Source organism: Pholis gunnellus (assembly GCF_910591455.1).
Source record: "Pholis gunnellus genome assembly, chromosome: 14".
NCBI lineage: Eukaryota > Metazoa > Chordata > Actinopteri > Perciformes > Pholidae > Pholis > Pholis gunnellus.
The window spans coordinates 16,924,014-16,951,485 of NC_136541.1; the positions used below are offsets into that span (position 1 = coordinate 16,924,014).

A 27,472-nucleotide genomic window follows, 5' to 3' on the forward strand; every position below is an offset into this window, starting at 1 on the left:
TTTCTGTTTTCTGTTTTCTCAGGATGAGGTAGAAATGTGCAAACCTGTGATGTTTTAAACCCTGCTGGAGTGTTTGTGGAGCAGCCACAAGGTGACACTGCAGTACACGGTTCACTTCAAATATCAGCTTCTACAGTCGGTGTAATGAGCAGCTCGCTCTCATTGAATATTTACATTTCAATAAGAGATGAGTGGTTTCCGAAGGGTGCTTTTTTTTCCTTTTTTTTTCCTACATCTCATTTTAAAGGAAACGGCTAGATTTCAGCAGGAAGTTTTTTTTCTTCTTCTAATGCAGTAAAGGTTGCGTCTAAATGAGGCAAAGGTACCGTGAGTGGATCTGATGGACTTCCAAATGAGGGGTAAATCTGGACCAGACTAACTCCAGACAATCTGCTTTGATCTCCCAATCTCCCCTGTGGTATCCAGCGCTGGGGAAGCCTCCTCTACACCTTGTAGCCCCAAAGCAGAAGAGGCAAGAGGGCTTCTCTATCCCCCCATCCTCCTCCTCGCTGCCCATCTCTTTCTCTTACACACACACACACACACACTGGACTCTCTTTTGAAAGTCTAGGGCTTGATTTAAAATTCCTCTTCAGAGCGTGTCATGCATTTTATATGCATGGCGAGTGGGAGAGAGAGAGAGAGAGAGAGAGGAGGTATTGCATGGGGCTCCAGCCCAAATGAACTTTCCTACGCTGTTGATCTCCTCAGGGATATATCTACACACACACACACACACACACACACACACGCACACACACGCAACACACACCACCACCACTTTCTTTCACTCCTCTTCATTTCCTCGCACCCCAACTCTTTCAACATTAGTTTTACTGCATCATGCTTTTCACAAATTCCACCGAGCAGCAAGAGTGCCGTTGCCTTTGAAGACGAGTGTGATCAGAACAGAGGCAGGGAGGGGGGGGGGGGGGGGGTGCAAAAAACCTGGCCGCAGGGCATTTTGCACTTGTGTTTAGCAGGGCATGGAGCAGAGGAGGGGAGGCTGACAAGTGCAGTGTTTGGGGACAGCTTTGATGTCTGATGGGGTGCGGCTGCTGCGCCTGCACAGTCCTTCACAAGGAGACTGTAAGGTTGACACAACCGAGCTACACATGTACAGTTCACAGCTGTGGGTGGATAACAGATAATCAAAGGGGCACTGCTGATGCACTGCTCCCCAAACCCCAAGACATCTCTCAGAGATGAAGCTGAGAATCGATTAAATCAAAATGTTTTTTAAAAAAAAGCAGACGCAACATGATCTTTGACTGCAGCTGCTTGAGAAATCCGGTTTATTAGGAACAATGTGATCCCGCTAGCTTATCGTGGATATAGCAGTAAACAACAGAAACACAATTCACTTTTTTTTCTTTTTTTCTTTAAGTGCTACAGGTTTGTGATTATAGACATAAAACAGTACAGCAACCATGGCGCCTACATTCATATATGCACAGAGAATATAAAAATTACAGTATATTGCTGTTGAGCCGTTCCTACTCCTGTTCATGAATCACCTTTCCTCTTACACGCACACGCACACACACACACACACACACACTAGAAATATATCACACACTGTGAGTTGCTGTAATGAGAAGTGGGGGTGGTTTATAGTGACAACTGAGACGAGGTTTAAGTCTGGCAGGTCAATATTTTACAGTTATCATCGGAGCACAACGCTGACAAAAGTTAAGCTGATATAGTACAGTAACACTAGACAAACCCTCACTGAGTAGACTCGGTGAACTGAAGCGACGTGTATTTTCTCCTTAAGCTACTTTTTGTTGAGTTTTTTTTTCTTTTTTAAATTAAAGATTAATACAAGTTAACTTTGGTTTCCAGCTCTCTAGAACTATACTGTAAATCTGTGGCAGTTTAAGCTGTAAGTAAATGTAAAATCAACAGTATAGCAGCCTTAAGCCAACGTTAATACGACACAGAAATTCACTTTTTGAAAAAAAAAAGAACATCTTTCTTGTTATAATAGCAGCCAGGAGGGAAACAAATTACAGTGTGATTCCTTAGAATAGAAAAAGTGAAAACAATTAATTTTTCATCAAAGTACTGTTAAAAAATCTGTGATCTGGTACCTCTCAATAAATAGAAAAAAAGCAACTCTTTTGCCGTTATTTGTTTTGTTATATGCTACCCTATTCTGTTATACATATGGTTACACATATTTGATGTGTGAAGACTATCTTTCATACATGCAACAAAGAAGTTGAAGATCTTTTAATGACAGAGGAAGGAAAGAAACAAAACAAAAAAAAAATCACTTTTCCATAACGTAACTATCCAAAATATAAACCAAAAATATTTTGGAGCTTGTGAGCGCTTCCAAATGTAACACGAGACAAACATCAATAAAACAAATCAATGACTGAATGCATTTTGCAGACCGGAGAGAAGGGACATCTCAGGTTCCAGCACACGGGACACACTGGCTTCAGTCCTAAACTGAAACCCTGCTGCTGGTTTTTCCACGCGGTCGTCTGTAGCCAGGCGGGTTTTCTCTCGGACCACGTCCACAAGCGCCTTTTGTCAGAGCGGATTCTAGCAGCACCGGGGTCGCTGCCGCGTGGCCTCAGCAGCTGGAGGACACATGTTGACCTGGTTCAGCTCTGAAACCTGGGTGAGCCCAAAACAATCTGCCCACAAGTGTGGACTTGAGTAAGAAAGCTGGTAGAAAATAGAAAAAGAGCCGATAGCCTTTAAAAGAGTCGCTTGGTGTTAATGTGTGAACAGTGATGGTGCTTTTTAAAGGGGAGTGATTTTTAGTCTCGTTCACGTCGCTTTGCTCGAGGAATGCGCGTTTCCAAATCTGGTCCGTTCACGTGGCTCGGGGGCCTCACTCCCTTCGTTACTTTTACCTCGCTCTTTTGTGCTGTGCTCAACATTTTCCTCAATTTATTCATCAACATATGATTTATGCAACGACAGGCTTCTCCGGCATGTTTTTCACTCCTTGAAAAATTCTCCATTCTCCTCTTTTTTTTTTTTTTTTCTGGGATAAAACCCACACCATTTTGGGGATTTGGCGTGCTGCAAAAAATTAAAACCAAACACAAAGATCGCAATCGAGGAGCGTTCGAGCTCTGTGAAAGAAAGATCACCAGAGCTCAGTCTCCCCCCCCCCCCCCCCCCCCCCGGCCCTTAGAGGCCAGTGAGCGTATAATGGTGGAGCGTGTTCAGAGTTCACTGGAGCTATCTGAGGAGCGAAAGCAGTAGACACAAGCCGCGCTGGTTGTAGCAAGCCGTTTCCATTATACATTCTGAGCAGCTGTTCTGTTGAGGAAGTCCTTTGAAGGACGGCTGCAAAGGGGGGGGGGGGGTAGTAACTGGAGTCCACGGTTCAAACGGGGTTCTTCACCCTAACAAGCAGGGGCGGGTCTGTGGCCGCTTCCTCTCCGGCGTGGGCCATCATTGTCCACGCACCCCCATCGTCAAGGCCTCCCAATAGAGGTCCCGCATGAGCTCTGACGCATGCAACGTCTACACTAACACTCAACATTCATGCTATAACTAGTACAGAAGCAGGCAGAACAAAACGAAACAAAAAAAGATGCATGCCAGTGACGCCACCTCCTTCCTCCTCAGTCGTACTCCGCTTAGTGCGATTCCATCTGAGCGGCCTCATTTCAAGACGTCCTTTTGCTTTGTATGGGCTGTGCATCTGGTTGCTTCAATTGTTTTGATTTGTGTCTATTTTGACATGGAGGGGCGAGGAAGAGGGAGTTTTCTGAGCGAGGGCTTTGAAGAGAGCATGGTTCGGAAGAGTCTGAAGGTTGTCTCTGAGGGGTCAGGGGCATCTATAAAAAGGAGGAGGGGAAAAAAGAAGAGGCACAAGGAGGAGGAGGAGGGGGATGAGGAACAAAGTCAAGCTGGTAAAAGAAAAAGAAAAAAGGGGGGGGGGGCTCGTTCACTTCTGTGTAAGGTACGCTCCGATGGTGAGGCTAGCGGCCCCGAGTGCAGCCAGACCGAAGACCGTCTTAATGGAGGGCCAGGAGCAATTGAAGAGGGAGTCCCTCTGTCTGTCATACAGCTCCACAAAGGCATCCTGGAAGGGAGACAGGAAGAGAAAGACAGACGGTTAATTGGGCTGGCAAAGAATGTGTGTTCACGTACGAGTGTGTTCTTGCGTCAGTTGGTTATTTGATGGGTGGAGTCTACTAGAAAACAAAACACCATAAAGGATAGAGACCTTCTTGTATACCGTTTATGTACACAGTGGAAAACAATCAATGGCTCTCCATTGACTTTGTACTGTGGGAAGGTGCCTCCTTGTCACTTTCTTCTGCTGAATTGAAGCTAGCTAGCGTAGTGAGCTAACTACAGTAACTTGCTAACAAAAGCTTGCCAACAGCTAACTTCATTCGTTTAGTTATGAACTGCTTCCCTGGTAGACAAAGAGACCAAAAAGAGCCCATTTGCACGTCAACAGATTTAGTTATATTGGGGTTTGTTTTAGTGTGTGGACGAGCGCTTGCAGCAATCCCACATAAATATATTCATGTTACTTAGAGGGCACTCTGCTTTCTGCTGCTAACAGGAGTTTTAAAAGAGGTCTGTTACAATTTGAGTGTGTGTGAGTGTATGTAAGGTCCACGGCCAAATACCACGGCTGTGGCATCTCCGACCGGGAAATACAGACATCTGATCATAAGCAGTGACAGCAGGAACAGCTGGACAGGAAGTCTTGGTGCTAAGATCCTCGCTCTCCCACACACACACACACACACACACACACACACACACACACACACACACACACACACACACACCAGTAGATTATCTTGAACCCGACATGAAAAGAGTATGTTCTAGAGAGGATATATCAACCGTTTCCTATTGAATATCAACTCTTCTGTTATGAAGCTAACCACATTAGTAGCAGCGTTGTGAAGCCGTACATTTGAGCCCCTTTGATGCCTCTGTTTTCAGCTGTAACTTGACCTATCCGTGAACAATGGTGAATTGTTAAGTTTAATTCACCACAGCATTACTGTGTCGGTTCCCATGGGAATCCATCATCATTATATTGTAATCTGTCTTGATTTAACTCAATTTACTTACAGTAATTATGTTTTGTGTCATTCTAACTGGAATGCACGTGTTTTATTCGACCTTGATGTAGAAGCAAAACTGGGTCATAATAGACTTTTTCAAGTATCACATTTTAATATACAGCTTTCCTTTTTTTTAAAACACAAGCCTAAAAAAAGAGGAGATATCCACTCTGAAGGGCTGTGGGGGAGACAAAAGTATTTCCTGTTTCCCTCTCCTCCCTTCCCGTCCTGTCGCATTCCTGAGGCTGGGGGCCAGTCTGTGACCCAGAGGAGGAAGGATCAGCAGTTTCTTCCCACTTAAGGCCCTCTGGTGTCAAAACACACTGCAGTCTTAAATCAGCCGCCAATATCTTTAACCACATGGCATTTCCTTTGTTGAGACTGAGCATTTTTTTTAATTATCCAGGGCTCAAAACAAGACTAAGACCATGCCAGCAGCTCTGTGAGACTGAACTGCTTTGAGCTAAATGCTAACGTCAGCATGTTAACATGCTCACAATGGCAACGCTAACATGTTAATCGTAGACGGGTATGAGGCTTACTGTTGCAGTTCAGCAGATCACCGTGCTAACCTGTGCTAGGTAGCCCTAAACACAAAGTACAGCTAGCTGAGGGTGACATTAGTTTTGCAGGGTCTCCAAAGTTATTACAGTTCACACTGAGAGGGACATGAATTTTTGAAATACATTTCATGGCAATTTATTCAGTATTTGCTGAGACTTTTCCCACAAAACCACAAGCGGTTAGCCTCGTGGTGACACTAGAAGCCTGAAAGAGACTGCATTCATGAAGCTTCCGATTACAAAGAGTTGCTCCTGGTGACACAATTCTTAGAAAACTCTTAGAATTATGACGCTTTCTAAGAATTTCCCCTTACAGTGGTGAAAATATCCCTTTGAAGATGAGTTATGCTCAAAGCTAAGGTGAAAAACTGAGTAGAGAGAAAGACTTTTAAGAGGTTTAAGAGTACCTTAAGTCGAGGAGAAAATGGTGGAAAGGAGAAGGGAGACATATTCTCCAACCGCTGAGTGACAGAGAGTTAATGACACACTACATATTAGATCGTGCACGGGTGATGTTTGTTGTCGATCTCATTAAAGATGCAACAGTGTTCGCTGGTTTAGATTTACATGCCACTCTACTTATATAGACTGGTCAGCAATCAACTGATGAAAGCGCAGCCATTTTCCCCTTTTAATATCAAACCGATTAATTATTAACCAGCGTAATGGTAAATGCACGTAAGTAAATAGATATAATAATGAGCAGACTGTGAATAGGCTGCTGTCTAAATAGGCCTGTGTTTTCAAACATTTTGTAAGCTATGACTAAATTCTATGATTAGGACGATTTATCTTACTGTCCATTCCATGCCCATTAACACTAAGGGGATGTTCACAAATGTTGCATTTTTTTTTTTGCGCAACAAACGCGAGAGCGACTTTGCAGTGCGCAAGCGTTCCCCAGCGCCTATTTTTCAGCTGCACCCTAAGAAAGAAATCGTTAAACTTTTGGAATGCTGCAAGTCGTATGCGAGGAACAACCAATTAAAGCTGGCAGACATCTTTTCTTCTGTCAGTAAATACCAATCTACGGCGTATGTATGAAGAAAAAAGGACTAACCGTTTGCCATCTGAAGACGTCACAACGCCCGGCTTAAGATCAACCAAATTGATACAGACAAATTGAGTAGTAAATCCACTGTGAGGGATATACGGTGCTGGGAATCCAGTCATTATTTTTCAGTCAGTAAGCAGCCCCCCCCCCCCCCCCCCCCCCCCCCCCCCCACCCACACACACACACACACACACACACACACACCCTTAGCACCTTGGATAAAAGGATGAAAGCGGCACGGCTGGCGTTTTCCACGTGTTTCTATGCAACATGTGAACTGCCTCTAAGAGTGCTTTTTCTTTTTTGGATTAACCAATCACACCTCTTTAAAAGAATGCGTCATACCTAACAAAGGGGTCACCCCAACTCCTCACTAAGGTCAGAGTTTCATGTTGCTTCCTTGCTCAGATTTGCTCTCAGAAGTTTCCTAAATCACTCCTAAGCCAGGAACTCCTTGTTAGCTGACGTGACCGGAGCTGCGAGCCACTTTCCCTTTCTCAGCCGAACTAGAGCCGGTCACTTCGCACCACTGAGAGGAGGAAAAACTATTTTTGGTTTCGTTATGAAACTATCGCAGGACAAAATAGACTTTGGCGGGCTGCCACAGTCTCTGTAATTAATGGGAAACACTGGATGTGGTAATGGGCCAACTGACATTACCATCCCGAGAGCCATGCCGCTAGAATAGCTGAACATGGAGAGCAAAATGTCCGATGGCTTTATTTGTAAAGAACTGTGAACAAGCACCGTCTTTCAGCAACGCTACCCTCCCTCCCTCCTCTCCAGGATTCAGGTATTAAATGGAGAACAAGCTCTTCACTCAGACCTCCAGCTGAGGGAAATGCTGGCAAAAACACTGCCTCCGTCTATTCCCCCACCCCCCACCTAGTCCAGGAAAATAACAGTTTGCTGAGGCAACAACATAAACCCGGTGGCTCCAGCAGCATGTACATGTGACTGACCGCTAGCTAGGCTCCACAAACTGGCAAACCCATGATGCGCGTCCTCAATACGTCCCAGACGGCCGGCATTAGATTTAAGTCTGAAACAGCAGTGGGCCAATTACGGTAAGAGGTTCATGAGAGCGGTGATGGATGTTTAAAAGAATCCCACAAGGACATTGGCGGTGATAACTCTAGACTGACCCAGGGGAGAGCTGGGGGTGGGAGGGAGGGAGGAATCGTGTCAGGTGGATATCATGAGACTGAGGCATGCTCCTGGAACTTTTTCACCCACACGTTAGCAAGCGGTGCTGCAACAACCATGTGAGAAGTGAGGAAAAACAAACCTTGGGACTTTCTATTTGTTTCCTTCCACTCCCTCATTCTCCTTTTGTATCGACTGTCATTGTGACAAAATAATTATAAGCAGCTGTCAAAGTCAAACAGAAAGTTTTTGCGGGGACAGGAAAGGACAAAACATCTGCATTCTTCACATCTAAAGGACTCTATAATCCTCAAAAAAAACTCATCTCACTGCCCCGCAGCAAACCATCTGCCTCCGACAGCAGGTATGCATCTGGGAAATAAAGTCCAGGCTGCAGTTCTCCACAGTATTCATTTTTTTTGGGGATCAATGGCTTTATAAAAAAGGTCACAGCCGCCCTACAGAAGCAAAGTATCCAATGGGAAAATGCCTCGCCAGGTCTACACACTCCCTTCATTTTCACAGCGCACAATGAATCCCTCGGAGAGAGACACATTCAGAGTAAAGGAGTCAGACTCGAGAGGATCCCGTACTCAGCCGTGGGGTGGCAACTTGCTGCCAGAGTGTCATGGTTACCCTGGCTGGAAGCTTCACACATGATTTGCTTTTCCCACCAGCGGGAGAGAGCTTGTCCCGACCTCTGATTTGTTTCTCACATGATTTAGACCTCTGGTTTCTTTTTTTTTCTTTTTTTTTTGCTCAGTGTCTTTCTCATGAACACAAAGAGACTTTCACCCCGTTGTCTTCCTCGGATGGCCCTACGCTACCTTAAGAGGAACAGGAAATGCCAAACATTTGCCAGTTCCTTTGGGTATCCCCCCTGCTTTTGGGAATGATCAGCCGACTTGTGCGGAAGATAATGAGTCATCTTGTGCGCTTGGCTAGCTCCGTTAAAAAAAAAAAAAAGAAGAAAGCATGATTAGGCAGTCATCTCTCTGTTTTGGGACGTTTCTGTAGGTAATTGCGGACTGAGACTGACAGAAAGAGATGTGGGTTAAAGTTCAAGTTGTAATTAAAGTGCCTGTTGTGCCTTCGCTGCCGTATTCACCTCTAAACCGAGCACCTCCCCACGCTCTGTTTATTTCCTAAGCATTCACATTGTAACATACTTATAATATTGCATGCGCTGCAGCTGCTGCCGCCGCTCTCAGACTTTCTAATGAGCTTCTCGCCGATTTCTCTGCTACCTAATTAAAGTCAAACAAACTCCCATTTTAGGATCCAAGGGAGCGTAATGGGAGATAGAAAACAAAAAAACGCAAGGAAGGCATTAATGTCCTTTGTAATTGATCTGTTTTGATCCAAATATACACTAATATCTCTTTCATGTGGGTATATTATTGCGTTATGTATGAATGCGTGCGCAGATTAAAACAACAACCCCGTCGGCACACAATAGGTGACAGGACAGCCACCTCTGGACTGGCACCAGGGTCGGGTTCGATCAAGTCTCTGGAGTGTCATCCATCGACTGGTCCGGCGAAAATGAGATGACAGAGGAGGTTTTTTTCTGCAATACTCATTACCCGGTGAATCCCCCTGTGTCAGCAACCGCCAAACAGCTTGGAGCTGAGGACGCTGAGTCCTTCACTGTGACAATACTGCAATACTTGGAAACAACAACCTGGCAGCCAAGTGATGACAAACTGAGCGGAAAGCTGTACAAATCTGGGAAACACGCCCAACACAGACTTTTTTTGTGTGGAATCGGGCTAAAATAAAACGATAATGTTTGTTTGAATGTATGTAGCCTAATCGGTGAGCTTTAGAGTCACTGGGAGGCGGTTTCGTTGCCTTCGGACACGGCCGAGCTAGCGGTTTCCTCTTGTTTGCAGTCTTTATGCTAAAATATGCTGAACCGCTGCTGGCTGTCGACTTATATTTAGCTAACGCTAGCTTACGGGACAGACAAGAGAGTGCTATTGATCTTCTCATCCAACGCTTCGCCAGAAAGAAAATAAGTGCACTAGTTCTGTTCCTTTAACACATTTTATTAAAGAAAGATATTTTCTGGTTCCGGCATTTCAAATGTGAGAATTTCATGCTTTTTCTATTAAAATGGAATATCTTTGGTTTGGATTGTTGTAATTTTATGAGGTCAACTTGAGCTTTGGGGTCATGTTGTAATGGGCACTATCTGTTTTCTGACATTGTAGAGACCAAACAATCAAGCAAGATAATAAGCTAATCAGCAGATTAATTCATTAAAAACAAATAAACGCAGTCCAAATCATATATGGTAATTGATTTCATGATGTATTTGTATGTTAGTTAGTTAGCAAAGAGAGCTAACAAACAGCTCAGGAGACATTGAACCACGTCTGTAAACACCGTAGAAGAGATAATGAATCATTCTAAACCATGAAATCCATCTTTACAGTTAAAACAAAGCGGTACAATTTCTTACTAAGAGACATTGTCAACTGATACAATAACATCAGCTTAAAATGATCTTATTTTGATATGAAATTGTCAGAGAATTAAGCTCCACAAAACATGACACTGACACATCATCTTTAACAATATCACTATTGAAATAGTCCTATGAAGTCACCCAGTGCATTAACAAGCCTTTGAAATTGTCCACACAAAATAAGAATGTAGAGTAATACTGTAAGTCTGTCTGCTAACAACAGAGCTGGAAGCAAATCCTGACTTGAAACAAAGGAAATGGGGAAACCTTTTTAATTAGCTTTCGCTTTGAGTGTCATTTGAACACTCGGGGTTTTGGTACTTGGCAGTGTGCTTTCTTTGGACTCAACCGTAAAGGGAAAAACACGTTGTGACGTTGGATGCTACCCTAAAGGCTCGTATGTATTCAAATTAAATAACAGCAGCGGCGGCGGCATATGTGTGTTTACAAAACAGCACGCTCTCTCGTGGGAGTGAGCCCGCTCTGGTGGAACATGAAACGTGATCGCCAGTAAATCACCCGCACTCCTCATGACACCAGCCAGCCAGATAAATGAGGACTGAAACTTTACACACGAGACTTTGGTTTCTTTGGAGATGAACAACGCTTCGGTGAACTCGATTTTCATCCCATCGAGGAGGAGGAGCAGAACCGCTGGAGGTAAACCGTCCCAATTTGTACGGCAGCGTCTAGTTTTTTTTTTGGCTCGCAGACAAACATTCCTGATCTATTTACTTAACCTTGACTGAGCAGTGATATAATCCTTACAGGCCCTTTATTGTCGTAGAGACCATTGATTTTTTTTTATTTAACCGCTTTAATCCAACATGAAATAAAGGACTGGGGGACCTTGCAGGCTCTGAAAGGTTGAGGGCGAGTGGATGGTTGTTCTCCCGCTCTCCTCCTGCACTCCTGGTTTATCTCCGCCTCTGCACGCCTTACTGAAGCTCAGTGTGCATCATTTACAATCAGTCTCTTCTGCGCGCAGAGCGAAGGAGACATCAAAGCAAAGAGAGACGATCCTTTCCCCTCACAGTAAATCAGACCGCCTCAATATAGTTTCTTTCATTCTATAAAACAAGCCGGTCCTCTGATTTTGACCTTGAAACCTTTTTCAACACGAACAATTGATCCAAAATCCTTCACAGTCGCCTAAACGTGGCACAATGGCTTCCTATAAATAGATACAATGAAGCTGAGAGGGGATGTCTGCGCACAGCCCATCCTGCCCCTCAGCGGAGGAGGAAGTGACAGTAGTCCAAGCCGAACGACTCGTGTGCTGCTATAAATATCGGGCCTTATCCGAGCTCCTGGCTCCGGGCTGCCCAATCTAATAAAACAACTCACCAATCTAATAAAACAACTCGCATCTCCGCTGCTCGGCCCATTTGAAAGGCCACCGGTGACGCGCAAGGGCAGAGGAGAGAGTGGAAAAGGGTGCCGCTGAGTCATCACCCACACTTGTGGAGGCTGGTGTGTTTCGAGTGCATTAAACCTGGTTCGAGTGGCTTCCCGGTGAAGACGGGATGTCTGCCACTTGGCTGTCTAATGGCTCTCTGTGTTTTCTCCGAGGAAGCCGTCGGCTGTTCCAGTGACGCGCTTGTGGCTTCAGAAATGCATGTAAGCCTGTGAAAAGCCCCAAAGACTGTGCTGCTTTATTTCTGAGGTAATTGTGTGAAACTCTCAACCTCCCAAGAGTTGTTTTGTTCGCATTCCGCACTCAAGAATGCAACTATATAAAGTATCAAGAGCCCCTTGGTAAATAGAAGTAGTATCTGTGGGATTTAAAACACACAGAAGGACTCAGCGACATCAAAAACAACGACATTCTTCATGTTCACTGCAGCTTGGGTTTAACGATAGAGTGAAAACCTTCACACTTCAAACCGCTTTAAACCCGCTTCGGGCTGCTGTGTACAGCAACCAGAGTTTGTCTTATTTTTGGCAAAACAAGGAAGCGTGGGAGCCCTCCCGCCTGATTGGTCCAGATAGAAACCTCTGATAGAGACCGTGGGAACCAGGTGGCCCTTTTGCTTCTCCTGTGACAAACTGATCCCATGGGAGAGGCTCATTTCCTGCGACAGGGGCGGCACGCTGCTTCAAGCCTCAAAAGTCATATCCACTGACCCCTTACGACCTGGAGACCACACAACCGCAGTCCCAAACGCAGCGGAGCTGCAAATAGACCGATCGCAGCCAGAGACGACTACTGTATATGGTGTAATGAATGGGATGTGTGGGTTCCCCATCCACAGCGTGTGGTGGCGGCCGGTTGTTCGGAACCTGCCCAAGAAATGAAGTCATTCTGTTTCTCTTGGAACGGGCACGTTCAGCTTTTTTTCCGTTGTTGTGGTTTTCGTGTGCTTGAGCCCTGATGTAACGGCATGACGCAATCCTGGTGTTCCAAGAAAAGGTGCTTTCAGGCAGCAGGGACTGACTAAGTCTTTGGGAAAAAAAACAAACAAGAGCTTGACAGTTCACTTAGTGTTAAGTCACGTCCTGTGCCAGATGCTGCGGGGATGACATCAACGTCTGGTTTGAGACTATGGCTTTCTCTGTGGTAGAGCCAAGTATGGTTAAATCACAGACTCTGTGCCGGTAACTAGGAAAAGACTAGAGGCAAGCCAAACATGTAGTCATACTAATACCGTGGAGAAAGGGAGGGGGAGCGGCAGTGGAGAGCTGCAGTTGGTTAGACACTGTAACTAAGAGGTTTGTATTTGTTTTGAGCCATTAACTGACTCTTAAATCTTAGCTCCAAGTCTGAGGAAAAAAAGCAAACTGTAACAAATGGGCACATTTTTATGTTCTCTAAGAGCGGCAATGTTTTTCCTTTGATGACATCCCAAGTTACCTCTGTACTTACGGAAGCGGTGCCAAACAAATTGAGTCTAATAGAGAATTAAACACGTCGGCGAAGGAGAAAGTATCGGAACATCAAAGCTCGGCGCCCCGGTGCCTCTCACGGTCTCCTCTTTCATACAGGAGACGTCTTGTGAAGCCGGGCCTGCTAAATGAAAGCTTGTCAAGTTTTTGGGCAACAAGATATCGGAGCGGTTTTCCGTGATTGGAGTACACGGGGCCAGGTTTCAGGTTCAGGTTGTGTTCTCCCGTGTACCAATGTAAATGAGAGAGGCCACAGTCTGGGACGGGGTGCGCTGTGAGCGGAGTGGAGCACATCGAGGATCTCAGATGTCCGATAATGTCGGAGGGAAAACAATCATCTGTTTGAGGCGCAGCTCCCTCAGGAACACCTTTGAAGTGAGGAGGAGAAGAGCCGAACCACAGTGAAATGTTCCTCAAGGTCAAAGTGAAGACATCCACTGCCAGTGGTGGAAACTAACGTACTGACTAATGTACATTTATTCAAGTATAAGTAGTATTTAAAGGTGTTCTACTCCACTGCATTCATCTGAGAGCTGAAGTTACTTTTCAGTAAGATTTGATCTAAAAACAAACAAATGATAAGCTTATCAAATTCAATTCATTTTCACAGATTGAACTAGTTCTCGCCCCTTTAAAGAAGCAGTGTGTAGTTGGGGCTCCTTGTTACGTGTCAGACGTTTGTGGGTTGTTAACAATTCAACATATCCTCATTAAATGGTTTGTATGATATCTTACAAAATGTCCAGCAACAGTGCGCATGCCAACAAAACCTGGTGAGGTTTAGTAAAAGATTGTGGTTTGAGTATTTTTGTTCGGTAAAATAAAGATGTTTGTTATGTAACTTACACACGTGGCGTTAGTTAGGGACATAAGTTACGTAACAAAGGTAAAATAAGTCAACATAGACTTGGTTTCACACGGGACCTGAACAGCAGTCTCACAGGTGATAGTCCCGTGTTTGTTTGAGCTGTTCATTCACCCCGACCTCCTGAACGCTGACTTTGTCGGTCTTTATACTACGTCACCTGACTTCCTTTGCAGCAGCCCGGGACGTCCTGGCTCAGGTTATAAACAAATTACAAAGCGTTACTTGTCATAAGTACGAACACTGACTGAGAACAGAGACATCCCACCCCCAAAACTGTTCAGCTGCTTTCATTTAAATAACAGTCACAGGGACCACATGAGTACTTGTACTTTTTCTACTTTAAGCACATTTTGCTAATACTCCTACTTAAAGCCCCTGAACGCTTACTGACAAATCTTCTGAGCTAATGTGCTTCATCAGGACCGTGTAGGTGTGGATTGGTCGGATTTGATTGACAGGCCTGGTAACATAAACGATCACCCTCTCAACTGTCGCCACATTTTGATTCAAAATATAACTAAATCCTGATTGGTGCACAGAAATATGTGACATCCCCCCCTTTTTCTGAACTGAGCCCCGCCCACCTTCAACTACCGAGTCTCACAGAAACACAGAAAATCTCAGAAGTGAAACAACCAAAACTGTTCAAGTGGGTTGAACAAAAGCACGTTATCAGGGCCTTGAAGTAAGATTTTGAATGCAGGACCTTGTTTATAATAGATTATTCTCCCAGTCTTGTAACTTCAGTGAAAAATCGGAATACTTCTTCCACCGCTGTCAACTCAGCCGTCATATTTGCATCAATTAAAAAAAGAAAAAAAGATTGCGCCATGTTGTAAGACAAAGCAAAACTCGATACGGGAAGGAAATCAGCTTCCCCACAGGGCTGAGGGCTGAAATTGTGCAATGCGTGACAAAACTTCTCTACCCTGCATGGAGCATGAGGTCATTTTGAAACAGAGAAGGGGGGATAATTATTCTTGCGCAGTTCAACTTCCGGCTGACACATCTAAGCATACATCCACAGTCTACGTTATGTTTTACTGTCAGCTGCAATCTCTCCTGGCTGAGAAAACGTTTTCCAACCCCCGTTCCCTTTTTTTTCCCCTTTCTCCAAGCTGGGAATACTGGGGAAAAGTTCATTGACCTCTCTGAGGCAACCGGTTGATTTCCATCCAGGGGGAGAGGAATGAGTGGAATGCATTGATGTGTGGAAACAAACAACTGCACTGTGTGCGCCCGAGAGAGGCCCGATATGAGAAGGAAGGAACCTTGAGATAACCAAGTCGACTGCAAGGGACGCGACCGCGCTGCGCACTCTTGCATTATGTAATAAAAATAACGTTTAAATCCTTTTTCAGTGGTAGATGAATGCAATTAAAGCCTATTGAAGATGCTAAGAGCCGGGCGGCGGACACTACTTGTAGTCCTGGTCTTTGAATCCGTCCTTTGGTCCGAGTTCAATGTGGCTCACGGAGGCCTTGGAGACGGCTAACGTTGAGCAGCATGCTTTGAAAACGGCCGATTGAACTATCTTGAGCGGTGTGACCTTCCCTGTATTGTATGCAGAGACACCAAAGCACAAGCACAGCCTACCCGATGAATGATAATAAGTTGCCTATTGTGACATTGAAGGTCTGGTGAGAAAATGTGTGGAAAGCTAATGAGGCACGCGTCAGTGTCATAATAGAGGAGATTTTTTATTTCGTCTATTTTGGCATTTTCTCTCTGGAATAATCCATGAAAAATGTCATCAGTGGTATTCAGTGACTGCCCGAACAGCCTTGGTGCCGCTGTGCAGTGCATATTAGGATGCCCTGCCTAAAACTGCATGCATGCTGTATATTGAGCTGAGGCTGTTAAACATCTTTTTTTAATTTGTATTTTGTGCTGTGTAACGCCCATGTGGGTGTTTCACGAGTACATTCCTCTACTTTCTCAGTCAGCAGATGGATCAGCTGAGAATCAGATGATTGTTGAGTCAGATGACTTTAATGGGTAACTTATCCAACTTTGCTCTGTACATTTCTACGGAGTGAGCTAATCTACTTCTACTCCTGCACCTCCCTCCTAACAACATGGACTCCAAACTAAGTCAAAGCCATTTGCTCCACTAGCTCCGTTTTGCTTTGGTCTTTCAACCTTGGTGGCCTGATCGTACTTTGCCGACCATCCATATTCCTTATTTGTAACAGCAGTTACCTCGGCAGTCTCGACCTGGCTGCAGCACATGTGGCTGCCAGAAGGCCTGGACCGCCTGTTTATAGCTTCATAAGCCTCCTCTGCTTGCTTGCCCTTCCGTCTCACCTCCTCATCCGCCTCAACCCTGTTAGCCTCACCTCCTGATCAAAGACACCTTGTGAAGTCGAGCCATTTCACCCAGGAATATTTTGAACCCACTGTCCCCCCTGGAGTGCAGGAATGTGGACTTGCATTAATTCAAATGTGGAGACATTGAAGGTCAAGGGGTCTGAGATTGGGTGGTATCAGAAAATGAGTTTGCAAAGCTAGCTGATTATTTGGCAAACTGATTATCAAAGGTCTTTTACATATATATAGTATAGTTGATTAATCAAGAGAAAATACATACTCCGACAGCTTTTTTACTACCATGTGAAAGATAAACGAAGCAATTTATAGGGCAATTTGCAGAGTTGATTAAACTTCTGGTGGTGAGATTTGCCCACATGAGGCCCGTCTAGACATGTCACACTTAACACTCCTCTATGAAGCAAAATGGCGCCTGACATAACTCAATCCAGGCATCATAAACATGTTGCTCTGACACGAGATGACTGCATCCTTAGAACATACACGGGCAATAAAGCACAACTGCATTGTCAAAAGAAAATGCTAAACAAAATACAAAATAAGAAGAAAAGGAATCACTGTCGGTTCGTCTGTTTTCAATTCTCCCCGTTTTCTTTGAAGTATCTGTCATTATTTGAAGTTGTAATGACAGCCCAACAACCAATTAAAGGCAGCACATCTTCAGAGTAGGCCCAGTGGAATTGATGTAACATAACGCCATGGCAATGCTGTGGTAGGCCGCTGCCGGCGAGATATCCCCGTCAGAAGTCGCATGCAGCTGTAGTCCTTTTTTGAAAACAGCAGGGATCATCTGTGACAAGCAACTAAATGTCCGTTCACTGCAGCGTGCTGACAGAAGTCGGGTTGTCGGTTTGGGAGGACATCGAGAGTTCAGGATGGCGTGGAGTTTCAAGAACACTGATCACTCGCTGCCCTGAAACACTCGGTAGCAGCAGCGACGCTCCCTCTGCAAAGCTTTTATCTACCAAAACGTCGGGGGGGGGGGGGGGGGGGATCATTTTCTCCTCACTTCAAACCGCCATCAAAGGTGACTGGCAACAGGGTGGTGCTGTGTGAGCTTGGGTGAAAGTGCTGAAACATCTCGCCAAGTTCTTCCCACGAAGACGCTTTTTCCGACACCATGAATTTCAGTACCGTCACCTTCATATGCAACCTGACATTCACAGCCACCGGTACGCTGCGTTAATTGAGTGTTTGTTTAGAGATGCCAACGCGAACCATCGGAAATGCTCAATCAATACCACGTCGTCAAAGTGATATCCAAGCAGTGGCTGACCTCACTCAGCGTTCACTGGAACAGATCCGATTTCCTGTGGGCTATTTGCTCTGCTGCCAAATATCACATTGGGGAGGGGGAGAATTATTTACCCCAGACCTCCACGGACGAGGCAGAGAAATCTATTTACCATCATCTGGCAGTTGTCTTTTTTTTTTTTTTTTAGGAGGGCATGTACATTTCAGAGAAGAGCCAATAATGGCATGATGTTTGTTAATGGCCAGTGCTGTGGCTAGTTGCACTGGGAAATCCCAGTGGAGATGGTAGTGGGTTTTGTGTGTGTGTGTGTGTGTGTGTGTGTGTGTGTGTGTGTGTGTGTGTGTATGGTGAGGCTGAATGGCACCGCTAACAGGAAGCCAGGCACCCCGGGGCCATCTGCTCCCTGCCATGGCTCACATGTCACTGTGACAACACAGCATTATTGATTCACACCACCACATCCGCTTCTGTGTGTACCCGCTGATGTGCCACAGTCTACATGTGTATGCAAATGTGTGCGAGTGTGTACACAGCCATCTTATGGACAGCAAATAATTGATTTGCACCAGCACATCCGCTTCTGTGTTTGCTGGCTTGTGTGTGTGTGCGTTTATTAACTCTGTAAACCTTAAAGGGACAATTCAGCCAAATCACAAGCAAAACATATTTCCCCCTTAACCCCTGTTGGTATCCGGCCATGCAGATAGTTTGACGTTTTAAAGCTGCAACAGTCCATCTTTTTACATCGACAATTGATCAAATGACTGTGGAATGTGAAAGGTGGAACAGAGAATTATCACGCTGCAGTTTCTCTCAGCTCTATGGGGCATTTCTGCCTCTTTCAGCTCATTGCTTTGGTTGCACGACCCGCAACTTTGTTTTGGTTCCGTCTCACCACTCTTATCTGTATCATTTTTTTTTTAAGCTACTGCAGACAGATGATTTTTTTTCCTTAGCACCAAAAAGCAGACAAAGTTGGCGACTAGCTGGTGAACACAGCGTAAGAGACTGATATTTCCCTCAGCCGTTGGTGGAGACCAAAACAGAAACCAAAAGAATGCCAATATCGTGTGTCTCATTAGTGTGTACATAGCCAATACAGGTTGGAAATGTGTCATTATTGAAATGACAGCTAGTTTCATTTCCATCAAGTGGCCCACACATTGGTAATCACAGCTTTACAATCTTTGCTGCTGAGTCCCCAATACAATGGAGGTGAATAAAAATGTCTTTATCATCAACATAAAGAAACCACCATGTGTTTCTTCCCCGTAACAATGTCGCAGGTTCTGGAGATTCCTCTAACCTCTGTGTTTACATTCCATATTGGGAATATAAAACTGTCAATGGGGGGGGGGGGGTGAACTAACCTTTTCACAACTATTCTAGGTTATGCTATGCACGCAACAGGCTCCGTCTTTTGTGAACAAGGACTACTTTAGAAGACACTCCCAGCTGCATTGCAATCAGTAGTGGCTATTGTTGCACGAGAAATTAATTGAGAAGATCAAATCTCTTTTAAAAACCCTTTTGGGGGTTTGGTCCCAAAAATATCTCCAGTAACTAGACAATGAGCGGAACCGTTTAACCTTGCCCTATATTGATATGCTGCGCCGCTTGTGAGGGTGTGCCCGGTGGCAAAGTCAACGAGGGTCTCAGTAGGCTCCTCATTATCCGGCTCCCACCATGACAGGAAAGGTGGAAAACTCTTTTATCTGCCATCTGAAATGGTTCTTTGGGACCCTCTTTTTTTTTTTCCATGCAGAACAGCGGGCGAGTCTGTGATGTGAACACGAGGACGGCACAGAGGCAAACGGGGCAGCGATTTATATGTAACAACGTGACAATTAAAGGACCACAGGGGGAGCAGTGATGGTAACGCGTCTATATTTAGAGGCCTCTCACGTGTCCCTGCATTTTTCAGGAATCTGGAACGTTACCTGACACTGGAAGCCAGGTCTCAGGTTATAAGTGTGTTGTTTTATGAAGGGATCAGCGCACGTGTGTTAACGAGTGTGTGTGTGGTGAGGTATAAAACTGATAGAGAGAGAAAGAGGATGAGAAAAAAAGGAAGAGGCAATCTCTCAACTGGAGCGCAGCAGACGGCCTTTGGGGTTCTACTTGAGGGACATCCATTTACTGTCCGAGTTTATCTGCTCTATATATTATTCATCAGTTTGTGTTCTGACTGGGATAGTGGTGCTTTTAAACAGCTCAGGCACGTGTCCCTCATGAAACTCGGAAAAAAAACAGCAGGCTGAGGTGATTACTGATTTGAGCGAAACGATAAAAAGCAAACTACAATCATATGGTTACATTCACAAACACACAATCCGCAGGCTCACGTGGCCCCAGAGGTGAAACATAAAGAGAGAATTTTGCAAAGAGACAAAATAAACACGCATAAGTAAACCACACGCGTCAGCACGCAAACGGCCTACAGTGGTTCCTGAATGAAGCACGCTCGGCCGACGTGATCGGCCGACGACCAAATCCGCGCACACACCCTTCACCGGCCACTCGGGAAAGAAAGACTCTGGTCCTCTCCATTATTTATTCACAGTCGCTGCTCCCCAGCAGACATTCCTGCGGCTCTCCTGGGGAGGCCCGGAAATAAGCACACAGGACGGGGCGGAGGGTCTCTCTGGGGAGAAGTGAGGTCGGGGGCACAGCACTCACAAAGCACCAGAATCTGTATATTCCAGGAATGTAAAGAAGAAAAATAAAACAAAAAGATAACTGTATTTTTGCGCTAACCGTGTTGTTAAAATGATTTCCGTTCACAACAAAAAGGTGCACATTTCCGGCGTGTTCATGAAATGCTCGCCTTGTGTGGAATGGTAAAGATGGCGTAAACATATCATAAAAGCAAGGAGCGTCATGTCAAGCTGTAAAAGATCAAACTCAATGTCTGACCTCATGCTCCAGTCAACAGTAACATAAAACAAAATTCCTTTCTTTGAGTGAATTCTTTGTGCGTGTCTTCATGAGAACAGCCTTTTTCTATAATTAAGACTGACAACGTGTCTGCAGTTTGAGGCTCGGCTCGGTTTTATTGTCAGAAAAAGAAAAGAATTGCACTTGAACTTTTGAATAAATATCTGAATTATTCATTGCACCGTATCCAGCTGCAACAAAACCCGATGTTTGTGAATGTAGTAGTGAAAGGCTGTAGGCTGACAAGGCAAAGCCGGCATTGCTGTAAGAAAATAGACTTGGTTGTTTGGTGAAAATGGCAACAAAAGAGGGTCTAAAATCTATCGGTTTTCTTTTGTGCACACTGTCATGGAGACATATTGTACAAAAAAAAAAATATCCCTTTTAACTAATTTATGTAATTATAGGTACCGAACAGTCAACCACTACTTTGATTCAGGCAGTGGTTCAGATACAAGTGATCTCAGAGTAAAAACTAACCAAAGCGGACAGGACTAATTATTTGGAGCAAAGGTCTTTGTGCTTTGAGTGTCTCAGAGACCCAGATACAGACTTCAGGCCTGTTCCTGAAAGAAAGTATTCATGTCGGACTAATTCGGAGAGTTACAGCCCAGAGCTGCCTGCGTCTTCGGGAAATGTTTCTGAGATTACAGTTGCCGGGCTGACGGGCGTAAACACAGTGGCAGATGGCCTGCGCAGCTAAAGGGGTACATTACGGGGGGAAACCTTGGCTTGCTGATCGCCACGCTGAGCTCTTTTGTGGTGTACAGTCTCCACTGCAGAGCCTGAGAGTCCACATCAAGAGATAACATTGTCAGCCAACTCTCAGCCAAGACAGTTTTTGCTTCTCCAGCAGTGAAGTTATGTTATTTCTTTGTTTTGGAATGAGGAGCAGGAAGGGGGGAAAACCCCTAAATGCTATTTGCATGAGTAATTGTTTATTCCTCCGTCTGATTGCAAGAAACAAGAAAGCGCAGTTAGTCCCGCACTCTAATTGTGTGAGGCCAGACTGATAAACAACTACAAATTAACAGATGGGGGGAAAAAAAGAAAAACAACTGACTGTGACAGCACACAGAGCGAAAAAGAGAAGATTTCTGGCTCACAACGGATGGATCAATCACGCCTTACAGAGCTCATTACATTAGAAAAGCATGTCTCCTCAAACATAGCTCTCCTTTTGTTGGAAGAACAGCTCAAAGCCATGGCAAGCATGGCCATGAACACTTCCTGAACGTTGCCACGGTGTAGTACTGGCTTGTGTTTAACAGATTGAAGTTGCACCTAGGAGACACAAATTGGATGTAAGTGAGATCTCATTGTTTTTGTTTTTTTCTGCTTTCCTGTAAGTGCCTCCTTATTGAGTGAGGTTCTTTTTTTTTTTTTTTTTTATTCCTCCCCTACTCTGCCGACATGTCACCTATATGGAGATTAATGACTTCCTCGCTGTCCCAGATCCACTCAGCCTCAACAGGAGAGAGGAGGAGGGGGGGGGGCGCGCACAACCAGATGCCCGTAACACCGTAGCAACATGCAGGTCCCACCCGCCGACTAGCAGATTGTGCTCAGGGAACCCCCCACAGGATGGACCCAACCCAAGCCAACTGACATTGTCTGCACTTCACACACACACGCACGCACGCACGCACACACACACACAAACCTGTGACACACAGAGAAATAGGCCACCTGGATCGCAGCATTCCTCAGACACCCGATCCTGCTGTTTGAGACTTCAAAAAAAGCCTTTCAGGTGATTTATCGCCTTTGTCTCGTCTTCTACATGAGAAGATGCTCGCTATACAGGGCCAATATCAGCATGCTAACATGCTCACAAGGACAATGCTAACATGCTGATGTTTAGCAGTTATGTTCGCCTTCGTAGTGTAACGTGTTAGCATGCTAACATTTGCTAAACAGCAGTAAGCACAACGTACACCTGATGGGGATATGGTTAGTTTTTGCAGGTATCAAATTTTGGATAAATCCTCCGGGGACCATGAATGTCTGTACATACTCTCATGGCAATCCATCTGTTAGTTGTGGACTTATATCAGTTTGGACCAATGAAAGTCATTTCTCAACGTCGTGTCTGAAGCCACCAAAGTTGTGAAACCGCTATTTTGTTTTCTTTCTTGGAGCACATTTTGGCATTTCGCTCCGAGCCACCCCCTCAGCCAGTCGAAATGTCTGAGGTCAAGCATGTAATTTCAGAAGTGGGACGCCGTCTTCCACTTTGTTCAATCGCGTGGTGTTTACTGAGAGGACCTGTAAATAAACAGGTGAACCACGTGTGGGTGGAGACCTGCAGTTTAAATGCAATCGTCCCCTGATGAGAGCAATTTTGTGGCACCACAAAGGATGAATTTATACAGGTGGAGAAAACTGAGCATTGAGGACAATGGAAGGACAGCGTTTTACGAGTGTGGGAAGTAATCAGGGCAGAATGGGAGCTATTTCACCCTCAGCTGGGTTTTTGCAAATACAGTAATTGCTTTGTTGTGTCTGAAGGCAGATAGTTTTGTTTAAGTAAAGGTGCATTTGACTCACTGTCGGTGATGCCTAGACTCAACAAAGATTAGTGGGCACCCCCTGTTTTGGACTCAAATTGTCTCGGAAACAACAGGAAACAGAGGGTTGCTGATAGAAAGCTGTTTCCACACCACTCTCACGTGTCAAAATGTCAGTAATAGCTGGATGGTGGTGGAAAACACAAGACTCACCTCTTGCATACAATAACACAATGGACAGTGTAACTGACTATAAACACAACCTGTCTAAAATTACATAGAACTGTGTTTATTCTGTCTCCATTGTTAGGTCCGAGCTGTGTAAACCCAACTAAGAAAAAGAATATTGTTGTAATCTGTCCCCTCACAGAGCCGAAAGCACCATCACCTGGCACATAAAAATGTATGGAAGTATTTGTAACCATACGTAACCTTGGAAATGTGTGACCCCCAAACTGGATGGAAACAAGGCTGAGCAGATTAGACATAAAAATGTAGCACATCTGGTACCTCACAAAAAGCTTTCACACCAACAACAGATTGGTTTCCACATCACATCCAAACAGTGGCAGCCGTTGTCGGGAACAGAGGACACTGAGGTCAGGTCCTCGTTTTTTTTTTCTGGGAATTTGTTTGAGCGATTGGAAGTGTTTACACAATCCTAAAATAAAAAAGGTTCACGTGGTGGGTTTTTATTTGTTGATTCCAGCATTTCCTTACTCAATATATTTGAATTTACCACTCTAACAGAAAAAAAAGGGATATTTCCAGACCAGGGGACACATCACCTCAGTGTCTCTAAAATCCTGGCTACAGCCCTGAGACCTCTCGGGGGAAATGTCTAAAAAGAAATCTCAACAACTTGGGGTGCGGATGCATAATTCAGAAGGGCATCAGAACAAAATCAACAAACGGTTAGTTGCCAAAGAAACCTCCCAGACTCTTCCGTGAGTATAGCTACAAACAGCATGGGACAACAACCTTTTTGGCACATGCTGAACGACGCAGTGACTTTTCCATATTTCACACACAAGTCAAACAGTAAAAAAATAAATAAATAAAAGGAGAAGCTAAAATTTCACAGACACAATGTGGAGCACAGGCACAGCTCTGTCTGCAGTGTCAGTTATTGGATGTCGGGTAATAACTGAAATGCACACACCTCGGGAAATCCCCCACCTGACAGGCATTCAAAATGATTATATAAATCAACATCACTGTCGGTTAGATTCCTATCTGTCTGTGCTGAAGCTCAAAACCTTCCAGGTGTAAACGTGCACACTTTGACTCAAACTAGGCTCTGAATCAATTTACTGCAAAGTAATGTGGATATAGTTTATAGGATATATAGAGGGCAGAAATCCCACCAAAATGACCCAAAGTGGGAACATGCGCTTTCATATAATCCTGAATAATCCTTTGGATTAAAAGGGCCGTGCTCTCTGTCTCTCAAGTGGATGCAGAGCAGCAGAGATACAGACATCTCCGCCCAGCTGGAAAACACAGACTATGATGACCTACATTATTGCACAGTGGGCACAGGCTCCAGAGACCTCGAGCAGGCATCTCGGCAGCCCGGCCCGCGCCGGGTCTAAAAAAAATAAAAAGTAAAAAGGCAGACAAAAGAGTTCCAACCTAGATGCACGGAGGACTGTATGTTAAACACAGCGGCTGCAGATTAACGCTGTGTTCCTGGAGGGCCCTCCCTCCGTTGTGCCTGCCTTTGATATGTGGCACAACCTGCCACCTCCAGGGGCAAGGCAGACTCAAGGGGAATGTTAAATGGTCCTTCCCTTTGAGATGAAATGTTCAATATGAATCATTGATGGCGCCCCCCCTTCGATTCTGATACCTCCTGGCTATGATAACCGAGCTGCACAAATGTTATGCTCTCATTAAGAGCACCTCTGCTAATTAGAGGCTAATTCGTGCTGGATTGGTTTAATAGCTGCCGAAGAGCACAGAAGAGGAGGAGGAGGAGGAGGAGGAGGAGAAGGCCGCTGTGCTGGATCCAGACGAGGAGGATATAGATTCAACTCTTGTCATTTCTCATGTGAATGTGTAGGCTACATGTGTGCAGGCAGGTGTGTGGATGCCTCTCCTCGTTAGTACCTGACGTGTGCATGTGTCGTGCAGTAAAACGGTCCAGATAGCTGAGTCCAGCCCTGTCCAGCCATGCCCAGAGGCCTAAACACATTAATTCAATAGTCTTCTGTTTGCTGACGCGTGTCCTGTCCTCCTCCTCCCTTCCTGCTACAACCACGACCTAACGCGTCACATCCCGGCACTTTGCACCATAGAGCTTTAACATGCAGGTAAATGTTGATAAAGTTGCCGTAAAGTTCAATCTAGTGCGATGCATTATGTGCAGTTGTGTAAGGCTGAGTTGATTCTGAAACACACTGGGCTTCCCCTTCTGCTCCAGCTGCGTGGCTGCCACTGGCTCTCCAGTCGACGGGGCGGGGTTTATGTAGAGCGTCAGGAGGTGTGACAGAGCACGCGGTCTGATTGGCCCGATAACTTTAACAGCCACTGTGAACATCCAATTAGAGCAGAGATAAGGCAAGCCGCCCATGTCTGCGGACGTTGGGGACACATCTAGAGAAATAGATTTTTTTTTTTTTTTTACTAATCATATGGCGTCATATTGTGTTCAATTAAGTCATATCAGAATTCACGTTATGATCTCAATTAAACCTTTTGTACAGTTGGAGAATGTGTTGATTGAAACGTCTCCAGCTGGAGCAGAAGAGGACTTTTTTTTGCGCCACCGTGGCACCCAACCGCAAAAGCGCTCAACTATCACGGAATCAGACCTACCCATCCCCCGTTATCTTGTATCCAGTTGTTCAGAGGTCCATTCAAATACTCCGTCATCCACTCCGCGATGTTGTCCACCTGCGACGCCATCTCCTCCTTGGTGGCGCACTCCACGCACACCGTGCCCCCGAACTCGAAGAAGGCGATGATCCGGCCCCAGTTCACCCCGTCCCGGAACAGTTCGTCTATCACCTCGGCGAACCTCCTCTGCGCCGTGGTGGAGGTGAGATACAGCTGCCGCGACATCTCCGTGAAGTCCGGCTGGTACAGTCGCTCAAGTTCGTCTCCAGCCTCGCGCAGGACCCTGTGGATGGCGGCGGCGGTCGGGTCGGACTGCGGGAGCCGTTTGCAGAGGTGGGGCACGCTCTCGCTGTCGGGCCCGGTGCTGGCTTCGCGGCAGCGGCGGACCAGAGTCGGCGGCGGCGGGACGGCTATTAAGCAGTTATTGGCGGCGTCTTCATCCCGGACGTCATCGAACCCAAACGCGTAGCCCCGTTTGGAGAGTTTATGGCAGATATACTTTTCCACAATGTTGCGATTACACTCGTTCGCCATACCGGCTTAATGTTGGCACTTTTATATAGACAGGGGGTTTGTTCTTAAATCAAATACATTATGATCGAATTAGCGCGCTGTACAACGGCACAGGCTTATCCAAAAACTCGGCTGCTTTCTAATACATGCAATGCAACGAGTAATCCCACGCATGGAGCGAATGCTTCGCGAGTTGATCAAAATCCCTCGATCACAACTGCGCGGAAAAACGTTTCAAAAGTTACAAATACAAATAAAAACACAGAGTCCGTGTCAGCAGCGGTCTTCGTTTCCCGAATCCTTAAGAGGGACGTTGGCGACCTTCTCTTTGCATTGAAATCCAATATGCGGAAGAGGTTGGAGTAGTGCTGATGTATTCCTGTGCACATCACCATCAGACGTGGATGCGTTGCGAATGAAAAAACATGAATGAGGGCCAAAGTTGGACGCGCCCGAAGTGGCTTTAAACGCCGCCAACTGTTTTAGCAGCGTTTACGCACAAACCAGGCGCGCGGGGCAGACTGCGAGCCAGACAAGGTCGGACTGACTCCTCTTCCACGATTGCTCCTCATATCCTCCTCCTCCTCCTCCGCAGCTCCCTGCCCACCGCACAGTGCTGCTGGTGAGGTATTCCTGACGTCAGCTACGCAAAGTCATTCCTTTGGCTGCGCTCGGAGACTTCCAAGTGCGCACGAAGAACTGCACTAAAAAGAATGAGCAGGCCCGGTTCTCCATGGTTTCGTGTTAGAACCGTGAAAAAACGAAACTGAAACCCACACACACACACACAACTTAACCCAGAAAAAAAAAATATGAACAGAGACAGCCTTGGTTTAGTTGCTTGCCAAAAAACACGTGCAAGGAAAGCTCTTAGAGGATGCTGGTTAATTCATGAGGTTTACAGCACCACGTTATTCTGCTGAGGGGCTGCTTTGATGTGGTCCAGCCACCCCCTTGTGGATGGAGATCCGAGCCTGCTGTACAAAATGTATACAGTTTCCCTGTGCTCCTTTGATTCCCTGTCT

At 45.4% G+C, this 27,472-nt stretch overlaps 1 protein-coding gene across 1 annotated transcript; it reads right to left on the reverse strand.

Annotated features, from left to right (window-relative positions):
* Positions 1-3,283: 3,283 nt before the first annotated feature.
* On the reverse strand, positions 3,284-27,022 carry bcl2b (BCL2 apoptosis regulator b). Its single transcript, XM_079172688.1, has 2 exons — positions 25,914-27,022; positions 3,284-4,060 (listed from the first exon to the last, which is right to left on the reverse strand). Exons 1-2 carry the CDS (start codon positions 26,466-26,468, stop codon positions 3,923-3,925), a joined length of 693 nt encoding a protein of 230 aa, XP_079028814.1. The 5' UTR covers positions 26,469-27,022; the 3' UTR covers positions 3,284-3,922.
* Between the last annotated feature and the right edge of the window lie 450 nt (positions 27,023-27,472).